This window comes from Oncorhynchus gorbuscha, linkage group LG15 (genome assembly GCF_021184085.1).
Source record: "Oncorhynchus gorbuscha isolate QuinsamMale2020 ecotype Even-year linkage group LG15, OgorEven_v1.0, whole genome shotgun sequence".
Classification (NCBI taxonomy): domain Eukaryota; kingdom Metazoa; phylum Chordata; class Actinopteri; order Salmoniformes; family Salmonidae; genus Oncorhynchus; species Oncorhynchus gorbuscha.
Window position 1 is genome coordinate 63705677 of NC_060187.1, and position 16279 is coordinate 63721955.

Consider the following 16279-nt stretch of genomic DNA (forward strand, 5'->3'; position numbering starts at 1 on the left):
CCCCCCTCTCTCTCTTTGTCTCTACGTATAAACCTGCAGATATTAAATGCGTGGCGATGAATCCTGCTCTCTTTTTGGACCTCTCCTCAACATCACAGTGAAAAGAGAGCTGTGGGAAAACTGAAGAAAAAAAATCTTAACTGCAGCTGTTGGGGCTGATCGGGCGTGAAGGACAAGTCGAGCCATTACCAGGTAAAGAAACGCTGTGCTGTTATAAGAGAGGAATGGGTTTCTCGAACAACAAGACAGGGGTCAGGACTGCAAGGTGTGCCCAATGCTACTCATGGGGCTTAGCTAAATCCGTGCGTAAATGTACCCATACAATGCATCTCCATCATACATGGGCATGAATAAAAACACATAATTGTTATATTATTCGACCTACCCAACTGCAATAGTTATTAATTACAGTTGGAGTAATGCAAATGTAAAAGTAAAATAAAGTCAGTATAAAAATTTGCTATAAATTGTTAATCTTTTTTTTCTCAAACATTGGAAATTACAACACAGACGGTTGGCAAAAACATAATCTAAGATATTCCAATAAAACACATCTAATTTGTTTTTATTTATTAAGACTTGGTTAATTGGACATCATGAATTTGAAAATGACGCAGTGTCTGTATGACCGTTCATCCTCTACGGATTGTGGTCTGACCAAGGATGCAATAATTTAGGGATGCTATTGCTTGAGTTTGATCGGTTCTGAAACCAAATGAGGCATAAACAGACCCAGTGAAGGGCTGCTCACACCTCTGTCCATTTCAGTCATTTTATGACATGATACATGTATCATCCCTTTTGGCTTTAGATTGTCATTTGTTTTACATGCAAATGTTGCATCTCATTCAATATTATACACATTTTTACCTTTGACCTTGACAATATCAGACATATAAAAATGTAGCTCTTGATTACAAGCATCAATAAAACGTGTCTGTAAATAGTGGTATAGTAACATTCATGGCCAGTGATTACACTTGCTGTCTGACTAGAGTACTTTGTAGATTTAATTATGATATTCTATGCATTTCCTTTCACTGATTGTCAATCATTAAAGGGCCAATCAGCAGTAGAAACCATAACAAAAAACACATTTACATTACATTTAAGTCATTTAGCAGACGCTCTTATCCAGAGCGACTTACAAATTGGTGCATTCACCTTATGACATCCAGTGGAACAACCACTTTACAATAGTGCATCTAAATATTTTAAGGGGGGAGGGGGTGAGAAGGATTACTTTATCCTATCCTAGGTATTCCTTAAAGAGGTGGGGTTTCAGGTGTCTCCGGAAGGTGGTGATTGACTCCGCTGTCCTGGCGTCGTGAGGGAGTTTGTTCCACCATTGGGGAGCCAGAGCAGCGAACAGTTTTGACTGAGCTGAGCGGGAACTGTACTTCCTCAGTGGTAGGGAGGCGAGCAGGCCAGAGGTGGATGAACGCAGTGCCCTTATTTGGGTGTAGGGCCTGATCAGAGCCTGGAGGTACTGAGGTGCCGTTCCCCTCACAGCTCCGTAGGCAAGCACCATGGTCTTGTAGCGGATGCGAGCTTCAACTGGAAGCCAGTGGAGAGAGCGGAGGAGCGGGGTGACGTGAGAGAACTTGGGAAGGTTGAACACTAGACGGGCTGCGGCGTTCTGGATGAGTTGTAGGGGTTTAATGGCACAGGCAGGGAGCCCAGCCAACAGCGAGTTGCAGTAATCCAGACGGGAGATGACAAGTGCCTGGATTAGGACCTGCGCCGCTTCCTGTGTGAGGCAGGGTCGTACTCTGCGGATGTTGTAGAGCATGAACCTACAGGAACGGGCCACCGCCTTGATGTTAGTTGAGAACGACAGTTTGTTGTCCAGGATCACGCCAAGGTTCTTAGCGCTCTGGGAGGAGGACACAATGGAGTTGTCAACCGTGATGGCGAGATCATGGAACGGGCAGTCCTTCCCCGGGAGGAAGAGCAGCTCCGTCTTGCCGAAGTTCAGCTTGAGGTGGTGATCCGTCATCCACACTGATATGTCTGCCAGACATGCAGAGATGCGATTCGCCACCCGGTCATCAGAAGGGGGAAAGGAGAAGATTAATTGTGTGTCGTCTGCATAGCAATGATAGGAGAGACCATGTGAGGTTATGACAGAGCCAAGTGACTTGGTGTATAGCGAGAATAGGAGAGGGCCTAGAACAGAGCCCTGGGGGACACCAGTGGTGAGAGCGCGTGGTGAGGAGACAGATTCTCGCCACGCCACCTGGTAGGAGCGACCTGTCAGGTAGGACGCAATCCAAGCGTGGGCCGCGCCGGAGATGCCCAACTCGGAGAGGGTGGAGAGGAGGATCTGATGGTTCACAGTATCGAAGGCAGCCGATAGGTCTAGAAGGATGAGAGCAGAGGAGAGAGAGTTAGCTTTAGCGGTGCGGAGCGCCTCCGTGATACAGAGAAGAGCAGTCTCAGTTGAATGACTAGTCTTGAAACCTGACTGATTTGGATCAAGAAGGTCATTCTGAGAGAGATAGCGGGAGAGCTGACCAAGGACGGCACGTTCAAGAGTTTTGGAGAGAAAAGAAAGAAGGGATACTGGTCTGTAGTTGTTGACATCGGAGGGATCGAGTGTAGGTTTTTTCAGAAGGGGTGCAACTCTCGCTCTCTTGAAGACGGAAGGGACGTAGCCAGCGGTCAGGGATAAGTTGATGAGCGAGGTGAGGTAAGAGAGAAGGTCTCCGGAAATGGTCTGGAGAAGAGAGGAGGGGATAGGGTCGAGCGGGCAGGTTGTTGGGCGGCCGGCCGTCACAAGACGCGAGATTTCATCTGGAGAGAGAGGGGAGAAAGAGGTCAGAGCACAGGGTAGGGCAGTGTGAGCAGAACCAGCGGTGTTGTTTGACTTAGCAAACGAGGATCGGATGTTGTCGATCTTCTTTTCAAAATGGTTGACGAAGTCATCTGCAGAGAGGGAGGAGGGGGGAGGGGGAGGAGGATTCAGGAGGGAGGAGAATGTGGCAAAGAGCTTCCTAGGGTTAGAGGCAGATGCTTGGAATTTAGAGTGGTAGAAAGTGGCTTTAGCAGCAGAGACAGAGGAGGAAAATGTAGAGAGGAGGGAGTGAAAGGATGCCAGGTCCGCAGGGAGGCGAGTTTTCCTCCATTTCCGCTCGGCCTTCCGGAGCCCTGTTCTGTGAGCTCGCATTGAGTCGTCAAGCCACGGAGCGGGAGGGGAGGACCGAGCCGGCCTGGAAGATAGGGGACATAGAGAGTCAAAGGATGCAGAAAGGGAGGAGAGGAGGGTTGAGGAGGCAGAATCAGGAGATAGGTTGGAGAAGGTTTGAGCAGAGGGAAGAGATGATAGGATGGAAGAGGAGAGAGTAGCGGGGGAGAGAGAGCGAAGGTTGGGACGGCGCGATACCATCCGAGTAGGGGCAGTGTGGGAAGTGTTGGATGAGAGCGAGAGGGAAAAGGATACAAGGTAGTGGTCGGAGACTTGGAGGGGAGTTGCAATGAGGTTAGTGGAAGAACAGCATCTAGTAAAGATGAGGTCGAGCGTATTGCCTGCCTTGTGAGTAGGGGGGGAAGGTGAGAGGGTGAGGTCAAAAGAGGAGAGGATTGGAAAGAAGGAGGCAGAGAGGAATGAGTCAAAGGTAGACGTGGGGAGGTTAAAGTCGCCCAGAACTGTGAGAGGTGAGCCGTCCTCAGGAAAGGAGCTTATCAAGGCATCAAGCTCATTGATGAACTCTCCGAGGGGACCTGGAGGGCGATAAATGATAAGGATGTTAAGCTTGAAAGGGCTGGTAACTGTGACAGCATGAAATTCAAAGGAGGTGATAGACAGATGGGTAAGGGGAGAAAGAGAGAATGACCACATGGGAGAGATAAGGATCCCTATGCCACCACCCCGCTGACCAGAAGCTCTCGGGTGTGCGAGAACACGTGGGCGGACGAAGAGAGAGCAGTAGGAGTAGCAGTGTTATCTGTGGTGATCCATGTTTCTGTCAGTGCCAAGAAGTCGAGGGACTGGAGGGAGGCATAGGCTGAGATGAACTCTGCCTTGTTGGCTGCAGATCGGCAGTTCCAGAGGCTACCGGAGACCTGGAACTCCACGTGGGTCGTGCGCGCTGGGACCACCAGATTAGGGTGGCAGCGGCCACGCGGTGTGGAGCGTTTGTATGGTCTGTGCAGAGAGGAGAGAACAGGGATAGACAGACACATAGTTGACAGGCTACAGAAGAGGCTACGCTAATGCAAGGAGATTGGAATGACAAGTGGACTACACGTCTCGAATGTTCAGAAAGTTAAGCTTACGTAGCAAGAATCTTATTGACTAAAATTATTAAAAATGATACAGTACTGCTGAAGTAGGCTAGCTGGCAGTGGCTGCGTTGTTGACTTTGTAGGCTAGCTGACAGTGGCTGCGTTGTTGACACTACACTAATCAAGTCGTTCCGTTGAGTGTAGTAGTTTCTACAGTGCTGCTATTCGGGGCTAGCTGGCTAGCTAGCAGTGTTGATTACGTTACGTTGCGTTAAAAGAACGACAATAGCTGGCTAGCTAACCTAGAAAATCGCTCTAGACTACACAATTATCTTTGATACACAGACGGCTATGTAGCTAGCTATGTAGCTAGCTACGATCAAACAAATCAAACCGTTTGTGCTGTAATGAAATGAAATGAAAAATGTGATACTACCTGTGGAGCGAAGCGGAATGCGACCGGGTTGTTGAGTGCGGAAGTTCTATTCAGTAGACGTTGGCTAGCTGTTGGCTAGCTAGCAGTGTCTCCTACGTTAAGGAAGACAAATAGCTGGCTAGCTAACCTCGGTAAATTAAGATAATCACTCTAAGACTACACGCTCTAAACTACACAATTATCTTGGATACGAAGACAGCAAAGACAACTATGTAGCTAGCTAACACTACACTAATCAAGTCGTTCAGTTGAGTGTAATAGTTTCTACAGTGCTGCTATTCGGTAGACGGTGGACGTTTGCTAGCTGGCTAGCTGCTGGGCAGATAGCAGTGTAGACTACGTTAGGACGACGAAATACGAAGTTGCAATAGAAGTGCTGACTGTTTCACTTTGTTGTCCTCTTTCTTTTCCTTTTTCTTCTGTCCTTCTTTTGTCCTTATTTTGTCTTCCTTTCTTCTGTTAACTAGATATTTTTTGTTGTTATTCTTTGTAAGCTAGCTAGCTTCTTCCAGGAGAAACACCCCACTGCGATAACGTTTGTAATGAAAAAATAAATAATCATAAACAGTGCTATGATATAAAAAGTCCATGATATAAAAATATATATGTTTGTTTACATTTACTTTGTTGACATACATTGGAGTTAAACAAGCTTATATTTTAGGTTCTGATACAGTACGATAGTTGAACTAAGCTCACGAGGCATTTCTAAGTTATATTTTTCAGGAATCAATGGGTACATATCATTACTTTAGAAGTCCAAAAATGTATGTAGGAACTGCTGATTGCCCCTTTAAGATTTAATAGCGATGTGGCCCATAAATGTGTGTTTTGGTCTGTAACAAGGTCCTCAATATTATTTGTAAATGTCAACACCCTGCGCCCCAATAAGGATTTGAATGTTGACTGTTATTATAGGGCATTCAACCACTTTCTTTGAGATTACTGTGCAGCTTTTCCCTCCAGACTTTGAGCATGATTCCTGAAGACCGGCACACCTATGCCAAGCATTGACACATAGTTTACCTTCCCTATTGATTCTCCCTCCAGAGCATGGCAAGTCCCCTGGAGAAGGTGGTGGCCCAGAAGAAAGAGGCCATCGAGGCTGTGATGGAGAGTTTCGAGCGAGGGGCGGAGGTGTTGGCCAGCGCAGTAGGCGAGCTCTTCCCTCTCTGTGTGGCAGCCGCACCTGTCCTACGACTAGCCCTGGACAACGTGCAGAGCAAAGAGGTCTTCTATGTCAAAGAGCAGTTCCTGGCCGTGAGGAACAAGCTGGATGTACTGTCCACCCAGCTAGAGGACATTGATTGTGAGATTAAGAAGGGTCGGCTGGATTCCCAGTACTTCTCGGTGGAGGAGAACATCAGGAACCAGTTCCGGAAATACATGGACATTCTGGAGGCCAAGCCACAGTTTCAGGAGGTCAAGAAGAGACTGTTTCTGGAGCACTTCTCCAAGACCGGAGGGGAGAAGAACCTGTATGTGCTGTATGATGCTCTGATGGGAACCAACAGCTTTGGGGAGTCCATCTTGGAGGTGGTGGAGAGGTAAAGTGTTCTTAACCATGCTAAATGGACCTTTATGCACCTGGGGAGCATGGTGTTTGTTGAGTATTTTAGTTTGAGAACACTTGTGTTATCAATTTGAACTGTTAACTTGTGATTATGGTAAATAGGATGACTACTTTTATTGTTATTCATAACAACTGAGTGGTTGGTTCTCCATCTGTCTCAGGTATGAGGCGAGGAACAGGCGCCTACTGGAGGACTTCTGTGTGAGGATGAAGGAGCTCTTCTGCCTGGGCCTGATTGCCCTGCTGGGCCACTGTGCCCTCACCAAGGGCCCCGATGAGGAGCAGGAAACCATTCAGGTCTGGAGCAGAGAAATCGAGAGAGTGGAATTAAAGATGAAGGCATGCATTGAGGCCTGCGTAGCAGCCTTCCCTGAACAGGCCTGCCTTGATGCCCAGCGTCTTCTCCAGGAAAAAGAGGAACAGAATCTTCAGGACACGGCTCAGGAAGTACAGGAATTTCTCACCAGGAAGTACGACTGGGTGAGCTGGTCGGTCCGAGTGGTCAACCACTCTGGCAGCAGCTATCGGAACTGGCGTGCCGGGGACCACTTCCAACACATGGCCGGTCAGAACTGGTTTGAGGTGCTGCAGGTGAACGATACCAACCTGGTGGTTTCCTACAGCACCAGTCCCCAACCGGTGCCCCACGACTGCATCCGGCAACTGATGGAGGGGCCGGGGAAGAAGGGTGATGCCCAGGCCGTGGTGGGGGTCCTAGAGAAGCAGCTGGCAGGGTTTGTGGTGCATGCTGTCAGTCACCATAAGGAGAGTGAGGCCACCTGGAGCTTCCCGGAGGACTGCCACTACTGGGAGAGGCACAAGAACGTGGCTCTGTGCATACACTCGGAGTGATGCTGATAGAGGTGCAACAAGTCAGACAAATAGGGACCATTATGTAATCAACCTGAAGGGTTATTCTAAATTCTGAATTGAACAACTCTAAGAGGATGTGTGGGAAATGATGGTAAATGGTGATGAGGTTTTGTGAACACGCCATTCAGTTTGTCTTAGCCATTACATAATACTATGCACTGTGTATAGCAAGTATCTTTGGTGGCAATTAGATTCACTGTATAGAAATCTGAATCTTTTGCTAATTGGAGGCAGTGTTACAATAGTCCAGTGTTCGCAGAGTACTTAATGAACTGTATATGCATTTTATTATAAGTGACGAACCCCTACCATAATTTCTGACCACATTTTACTCAATACTCTCTCGTAGTTAAATAGCTTAACTCAATGCATCTTACCCTACTGCCAATAGGAATAACCTTGCTGCCCACAATTCCACAGAGATGATTTTGCTGAGATTGCAACTGCTGAGCTGGGCTCTCATTTTGTCTCTCTACGACACAGGCTGACCTACATTACAATGAAAGAGACCATGGAAGCTATTTTGCCATCCGTGAAAACAACTTGGCAGTGTTCTCTACTGTGCCTTGTCTTCACAACACACTCAAACCCTTGCTTCTGAACCCATAGCAGGCATGCTGCAGTTCTATAACTTTAATGGTATTACCTCCCGAGCTGTGCCTATTTGTGAACAGATGACTTATGCCAGTTGTTACAGCATGTATGTGAAGTGATGTTTAATCGACAAATCTTTCTAATTCCTACTAATTCAGTCATAATAAAAACAAGATCCGAATTCTAAATATGTCATTATGCTTTGCGACAATAAACGGCAACACATCAGCTGTTATTGGATGTAATACTGTGTATGTGTGTCTTGCCTGTCTTGTGTAAACATGTTGACGTCTATTGCCATTAAAGCAAGCTAGTGCACTCGCACTCACCGGGGGGCGCCTACTAATTGAATTGATATTTGCACATAAGTCAGCGTTTCCTGTCCACAGCTTTGGTTGGATAGTCTATGAATAACCTTTGGCTGCGCTAATATCCTGAAGACGAGCTCCAAAGTGCTTGGATCAGCATGATGGAATCACACATTATCGGTGTTGGAGGTGGAGAGCGGTGGAAACGGCCATCATTTCTTGGCCGGTGGAGTAGCTATATGGTTCTGCCAGGGCTTTAGCCTCAGTGCTACACTATCGTCAATCAAGCCTGTCAAAATGGATTGAGTGCAGTCTGTATTATACAGTGAAGTTGGAAATAGACCTTTTTTAATCATCCTCCTGTCTTCCATGCACCCTCTCTTAATGTGTCTATGGGATGTGTGAGGAAAACAGGGGTGAAGAGATTTCTTGTTGTTTACAAGGGTGACATAATAGGGTAACAGTTCTCCTCTCTGAAGGTTGAGTTTCATAGTTAAGGGTATGAGTTCCATAAGACGGGTCTCATTGATCATACATTTACCACCATTAAAAAACAGGTGGTGTTGAAAAGAGATTGCTGCAGACCGATGGGTGTCAAATATTCACCATTAAAGAGCACTTCTCTTCAAACACACCATAAAACCTGTCTTGCAGACCACTGGTGAAATGCATTGTCACAACAGGGTAAACAATACCACAAAGTTGAATTCCATTGCCAACTTTTTCCCAGGAGGACGGGAAATTGGAGTTAACAGGGCATCCCTGGACTAAATTTAGCTCTTTATGCAGCCTAGCATAGTAGGCTAAAGTATAGTATATAAGTATGGAAATAATTGCAACGTCTCAATTCATAGGCTGGTGGGGTTTATGTTTTATTTTTTAAATACAGGAGTGAAGCCATGTTGTCACTGCCCATGATCTGTTTATCACTGCTGTATGGTAGTAGTTAGTGCAGCTCTTATTACATAAACCATACAGCATAAGCCCATGGAACGTCTTGTATTCATTAGTGGTTCTGTGGGCTTTTCCTGGGTAACGTCTATTGATCCATGGAGCTCTACTCCTGCATTAAGAGCTTTCCCTGTGATAGCACGTCAATTCCAACTGCCAATATGGAATGATCAAAGCTTCTGTTTGCGAGCCTGATCTATTGAGGGAGTCTGCTTTGTGGGGAAGGATCTGATTTCTCCATAATGAACGAGAAAGGTTGAATGGTGACATGGAGCCGGTGCTACTCTGAAGACAGAGGGCGCTATCAACAAACAGATCAACAGTCTTCTCATTGGTCTTTTCTAAGACTCCCTCAGAATGACAGATTTTGCATGGTGATTCTCCACAATCTGCAGCTGTCTCAAAGCAGTTAGTGGTTAACATTTGATGGCTTTTACCACATATTGAGCATGTTTGATTTTTCATACCAGATTATTTGCAATATGTGGTAAAATGGTAAACCTTTCAAAACTAGAACATAATCCTAATCTGAAGACATTTTCCAAAACATCTTGATTTTTACTTTCATAAAGTATTCAAAGATTCCTATAATTTAACAGGACCACGTGTAGCTGATGTAATCAGTGGCACTGCTGAATGTCAGAGTATTGATCCCTGTCTTCCATCTCCAAATCGCCCCTAGATACGGATGAAATAGAAAAGAAGCGACGGCTGACATTTCCATTGGAATCTATGCCTATACACTTCCACTCTGTGACAATCAGCATTGAGGAGACAGGACACGAAACACATCATGTTGTTTGCACAGAATGGTTGAGCCCCCTAATGTTAGGAGACATCCAGGTCGCAATTGTAAATGAGAACTTGTTCTCAACTTCACTACCTGGTTAAATAAAGGTGAAATAAATAAATATTTTTTTTTACGAACAATCAGCAACAGGTTTGTTGGATTTAATATTTTAACCTGCTCAGGAATTCTAATAAACCCTATCTAGTAGATGCAAAGGCCTGTTTAAAGACACGTTCTTCTCCTACTAGCCACGTTTACCCGTCTTCAGGAAGAGATCGCAGCTAATATCAATATTTCATAAACAAATGAGTGATTTGATGGAGGGAAGCATCAGAGTGGCCCTGGAGGGTCTGGATCAATGGCAGGATGGCTCTGCCTGGCTGTCTCTGCCAATCCCAGCCCAGGATAATGTTATTACCCATCAGTCGGAATGGACCATCGACCAGCCCGCTGCTCTTTAAGTGGGCTAATCCGATAAAAAGCATTAAAACATTTGTTCAGTGACACACAGCAGCAGGTCCAGCCCAGCACTCAGGATCGACTCTCTAAAAGGTCTCTCTCCTGGCTGGAGGATCTGCGGTTGGGGCTGTAGTCTTGTGAGTGTTCAGCTACGCACTTCTCTAGGTGTAGTGGTATATGGGACTCTATGAAATAGTGTATGGAATGTCTACAGAACACATCTTTATGGTGAAATACCATAGAGAAAGTGTATCCAGTGAATACAAAACATGTGTCTTTGCCATGTGCACTGCCTCAAACAGTACCCTCATGTTGGGCAACACTTCCGGTCTCCCCCCCATGCCCTCAGTGCTCTCCCCTCAAGGCCCCACTAAGTTTGTGCAGTATACTGTAGACTAGACTTCCCCCAGCAAAATGTCTGTCCCCTTATACATCACGTCAGCAGCCAAGAATCTCAGCAGATGTGTATGTGTCATTTCTCTCTCTCTCTCTCTCTCTCTCTCTCTCTCTCTCTCTCTCTCTCTCTCTCTCTCTCTCTCTCTCTCTCTCTCTCTCTCTCTCTGTCTCGGAGATAAGATCCAGAACGTCTTGTTTGCTCTCCTCCCCCACACTTACCCTCCTCCCCAAACTACACACAGAGTAGTTCCTCTTTTAAACTGTCCAGTACATCAACCAATTTCGTTAGAGAATTTATCTACTGTAGCCTTGTATGAGCTGGGTGTTAGGGGCTACGGAGTGTGTGTGGGGAGGGGGCTAAGAGGCCTTCCCCCTGGGGAGTATAAGGAGTGTGAGCGAAAGCGTGAGAAAGAGGAAATGGAGGAATGGAAATCAGGAAACCACACAGCAGCGATCTATGATAGTCAACGCACAGGAAGTAATAGTTTCGAATCTACATAGAATCCCCATCTAAACAATCCACGTCATAACTGGCTGTGTGGCTTCATAGACAGTAGACTTTCAGGGAAAGTACCAGCTTCAACCTCAGTCTGGGTGGTTCCCTGTAGCAGGACTATAAATAGTCCCCCAGGCTTGCTGTTATTTGTATGTCCACAACACCATTAGTGAATTAAAGTTGCAATCTGTATATTCATCTAAACAATTCAGTGTGCTCTATAAAACATGTGCTCTCTGTTCTCTCTGTTCTCTCTTTTTCTCTCTCTCTTTTTCTCTCTCTCTTTTTCTCTCTCTCTCTCTTTCTCTCTCTCTCTCTCTCTCTCTCTCTCTCTCTCTCTCTCTCTCTCTCTCTCTCTCTCTCTCTCTCTCTCTCTCTCTCTCTCTCTCTCTCTCTCTCTCTCTCTCTCTCTCTCTCTCTCTCTCTCTCTCTTTCTCTCTCTTCTCTCTCTCTCTCTCTCTCTCTCTCTCTCTCTCTCTTTCTTTCTTTACCCTCCCTCACTCCCTCACGTCTCACTCTCTAAGATGCACATATACTGTACAACCAGTCACTCCAGAACTTCACTATGGATCAAATACAATACATACTCTTGAAATTGTTTGGATTTCTTACCTTGTCCTTTGAAATTGACACCATAGCAAGTTCCATGTGTGCAACTTAAATGGTGTAAAATTGTCTGTAAGACAAAATAACATTCTGGTACAAGTATAACTGTATCTAACTATTTAGCAGACTTTGGTTGACACTCATGGTTACCCTATGTGGTCTCCCTACTAAGCACTGTGGCACTCCTCTCTTCCTATGAATGGTATTAGTTGTTTGGCTGGCAAAGCGTGGGCCTGTGTGTGGTAGGCTGGGGTCCACAGCAGGGGACCATGGCCAATGATACTGGAACAATGAGGCATGTGAAAGAATCACGTGACTGTCTAGCTGTCCACCTACACCACTCAAATACTGATGAGGCCAGATTCTAAAGAGAGCTTCACTGCCTCACTGAGTTGTGTGCAACTCAATCAAGCAAATAGACCTCAGAATATGTTTTGAGACACAATAGACAGCAACGGTGTAAAGTACTTCAGTAAAAATGATTTAAAGTACTACTTTTTTTAAATTATCTGTACTTTACTTTACTATTTACATTTTACTTCACTACATTCCTAAAGACAATTATGCACTTTTCACTCCATACATTATCCCTGACACCCAAAAGTACTAGTTACAATTTCAATGCTTAGCAGCAAAGGAAAAAGGTCCAATTCACACACTTATCAAGAGAACGTCCCTGGTCATCCCTACTGCCTCTGATCTGTTGGACTCACTAAACATAAATGCTTCCTTTGTAAATGATGTCTGAGTGTTGAGGTGTGCTCATGGCTGTCAAAAAAAGTAATACAAAAGGAAATTGTGCCATCTGGTTTGCTAAATATAAGGAATTTGATGTGTAGCATTTACTTTTACTCTCTAATTTTACTCACGTATGACAATTGAGTACTTTTTCCACCACTGTACTTACTGTAAGTACATTTAAAATCTGATACCTTTAGACTTTTACTCGAGTAGTATTTTACTGGGTTACCTTCACTTTTACTTGAGTCATTTTATATTAAGTTATCTTTACTTTTACTCAAGTATGACAATTGCATACTTTTTCCACCTCTGATGGACAGTATAATCTGGTTACAATCAAACAGATTATTGGAATGTAGCTGTTGTCCACATTTTCGAACAGTGCTCCTACCTGCGTGCATCAGAGACATTTTAATGTATGAGCCGCTCTGCTGAAATTAGGGGGTAAACAAGATTCTCGACAGTAAGAGTAATTACATTTTCAATTTGCTTAAAGTCTGTGGGTGATTCACTTGGCTTGTAGGCAAGGATGACGTCTGGGGTAAATTTGTCTGCAATCAATAAGCTGACCTATCCCAGCCTCTGAACCTTTATCTATTTCCTCTGATCTACCCTGAGTTTGTATCGATCTGTGGGACTGACTCATGGCTTGGGGCCTGTCTCTGTGATGGAGACAAACAAGCATCCCTCACCAGTACGGCGGCTGTGTGTATACAGATCAGTGGCTTCTCACTGGGCTCTGACATCAATTCAACATCTATTCCACATTGGTTCAGTGTAAATGAATTGAATTGGCTTGGAAACAACGTTGATTCAACCAGTGTGTGGCCAGTGGGTTATGACTCAGATTGGTCAAAGTTATGTTAGAGCGCAGCATTTATGGATGATTAGCCTATTGTACTTAACAACACATGACAAAGAGGGAAAGGGAGAGTGAGAAATTGTGTTTGTTAGTGACGTTAATCATTATCAAATAGTTAATTGCCATAGCAGCATTTGTTTGGATGTTAAATGACGAGAAGGAGTCAATGAAGCGAGTAACCAGTCTTGTTCAGCACATTGTAGTACATCCGCGTACAACAAGCACACTGGTAAAAACACTTCTGTTGCAGCAATTAACATTTACCAACGTGCCAATTTACACCCATAACATCTTCCCTTTTATAAAATAGGGCAGGAGATGTCAATTCACTAACAAAGCAAACCTAGTAATAATATCCAATATGAACAGTTTCATTTTTTTTCAGGTATAAAATGAACAACACATTTTGATAGTCTGTTCACTTTTCCCATTTATTAAAAAAAATTATGTCAGGAATCTATAGGAGGAAACCTACAGATAAAGTATTTTAGGTGGCTGGGACAGACGCCCACAGCGTGAAAAGACAGGGGGATTGTCTGTGAAGACTGCAGGATCATGCACAGGCATGTCATCTGACTGTCTGAGGGGAGTATTGATGGGCGAGGGAGCGGGCGTCCTATGACCCCTGGCTCCTCACGACCCCTATGACCATCAGGGTTCTGAGTAGGGGCTGGCTCGGCAACCCAAAGGTCAACCCTGTTATGACGGTACAGTAATCCATTCACTACGACCAAAAATGTGATTCAACTAATGTCAGTTTGCCTGCATTAAAGTCCCTGGCCACTAGGAGCGCCACTTCTGGGTGAGCATTTTCTTCTTCGCTTATGGCCTAATAGAGTTGGTTGAGAGTGGTCTTAGTGCCAGCTTCGCTTTGTGGTGGTAAATAGACAACTACGAATAATACAGATGAGAACTCTCTTGGTAGATAGTGTGGTCGACAGCTTATCATAAGGTACTCTACCTTAGGCGAGCAATACCTCAAGACTTCTTTGATATTAGACATTGCGCACCAGCTGTTATTGGCAAAATTAAACACACCCCCACCCCTCGTTTTACCAGATTTAGCGTCTCTGTTCTGCCGTTGTATGGAAAATCCTGCCAGCTCTATATTGTCCGTTTCTTCGTTCAGCCACGTCTCGGTGAAACAGAAGATGTTACAGTTTTTAAAGTCCTGTTGGTAGGATAATCTTAACAGTAAAACGTCAGCCATGTTCTTCGGTGCCATCATGTCAGAGCAAAAACCAATTCCAGGAGGTCAAAGGAATTGACCGTAAAGTTTCGAGACAGGATTGTGTCGAGTCTCAGATCTGGAGAAGGGTACCAAAAAATGTCTGCAGCCTTGAAGGTCCCCAAGAACACAGTGGCCTCCATCATTCTTAAATGGAAGAGGTTTGTAACCGCCAAGACTCTTCCTAGCTGGCTGCCCGGGCCAAACTGAGCAATCCGGGGAGAAGGGCCTTGGTCAGGGAGATGACCAAGAACCTGATTTTCACTCTGACAGAGCTCCAGAGCTCCTCTGTGGAGATGGGAGAACCTTCCAGAAGGACAACCATCTCTGCAGTACTCCAGCAATCAGACCTTTATGGTAGAGTGTCCAGACGGAAGCCCCTCCTCGGGAAAAGGCACATGGCAGCCTGCTTGGAGTTTGCCATAAGGAACCTAAAGGACTCCGACCATGAGAAACAAGATTCTCTGATGAACCAAGATTGAACTCTTTGGCCTGAATTCCAAGCATCCTGTCTGGAGGAAACCTGGCACCGTCCCTACAGGGAACCATTGTCATGTTTTGTCATTTATTATCTTGTCTTGTCCCTGTGCTTCCCATTCTATTCGTTTCCCTCTGCTGGTCTTATTAGGTTCTTTCCCTCTTTCTATCCCTCTCTCTCCCCCTCCCTCTCTCACTCTCTCGCTCTCTCTTCTCTCTATCGTTCCGTTCCTGCTCCCAGCTGTTCCTATTCCCCTAATCAATCATTTAGTCTTCCCACACCTGTTCCCGATCCTTTCCCCTGATTAGAGTCCCTATTTCTTCCTTTGTGTTCCGTTCCTGTCCTGTCGGTTCCTTGTCTAGAATTCACCGTGCTGTGTTTGTGTATCGCCCTGTCGTGTCGTGTTTTCCTCAGATGCTGCGTGGTGAGCAGGTGTCTGAGTCTGTCTGGTTCAAGTGCCTTCCCGAGGCAACCTGCTGTTCACCTGCTGTTCAAGATCGAGTCTCCAGTTTGTCCTCGTCATTTCGAGTGAAAGTTGTGTTTTTTGTTTGTATTTACTTTACTGGATTAAAGACTCTGTTTTCGCCAAGTCGCTTTTGGGTCCTCTTTCACCTGCATGACAGAAGGAACCGACCAAGGAATGGACCCAGCGACTTCAGACGCTCGTTACACTGCCGTCAAGATCCAAGGAGCCATGCTCGGCAGACACGAGCAGGAATTGTCTGCTGCTCGCCATGCCGTGGAGAACCTGGCCGCTCAGGTTTCCGACCTCTCTGGACAGTTCCAGAGTCTACGTCTCGTGCCACCTGTTACTTCCTGGCCTGCCGAGCCTCCAGAACCTAGGGTTAATAACCCACCTTGCTACTCCGGGCAGCCCACTGAGTGCCGCTCCTTTCTCACGCAGTGTGAGATTGTGTTCTCTCTCCAACCCAACACATACTCTAGAGAGAGAGCTCGGGTTGCTTACGTCATTTCACTCCTTACTGGCCGGGCTCGAGAATGGGGCACAGCTATCTGGGAGGCAAGGGCTGATTGCTCTAACAAGTTCCAGAACTTTAAAGAGGAGATGATTCGGGTTTTTGACCGTTCAGTTTTTGGTAGGGAGGCTTCTAGGGCCCTGGCTTCCTTATGCCAAGGTGAACGGTCCATAACGGATTATTCTATTGAGTTTCGCACTCTTGCTGCCTCTAGTGAGTGGAACGAGCCGGCGCTGCTCGCTCGTTTTCTGGAGGGACTCCACGCAGTGGTTAAGGATGAGATT

At 45.6% G+C, this 16279-nt stretch overlaps 1 protein-coding gene and 1 long non-coding RNA gene across 2 annotated transcripts in view; one reads left to right on the forward strand and one right to left on the reverse strand.

Annotated features, from left to right (window-relative positions):
- The window catches only part of LOC123997718, a 33264-nt gene extending 21404 nt beyond the window's left edge, over nt 1–11860 (reverse strand). Inside the window, exon 1 of the long non-coding RNA XR_006832171.1 lies at nt 11716–11860. This is a non-coding gene — a long non-coding RNA (uncharacterized LOC123997718). The remainder of the gene's footprint in view (nt 1–11715) is intronic.
- On the forward strand, nt 3–8020 carry LOC123997715 (protein rapunzel-like). Its single transcript, XM_046302211.1, has 3 exons — nt 3–192; nt 5714–6210; nt 6398–8020. The coding sequence occupies exons 2-3, from the start codon at nt 5717–5719 to the stop codon at nt 7086–7088; spliced, it is 1185 nt and encodes a 394-aa protein (XP_046158167.1). The 5' UTR covers nt 3–192; nt 5714–5716; the 3' UTR covers nt 7089–8020.
- Nucleotides 11861–16279: the final 4419 nt, after the last annotated feature.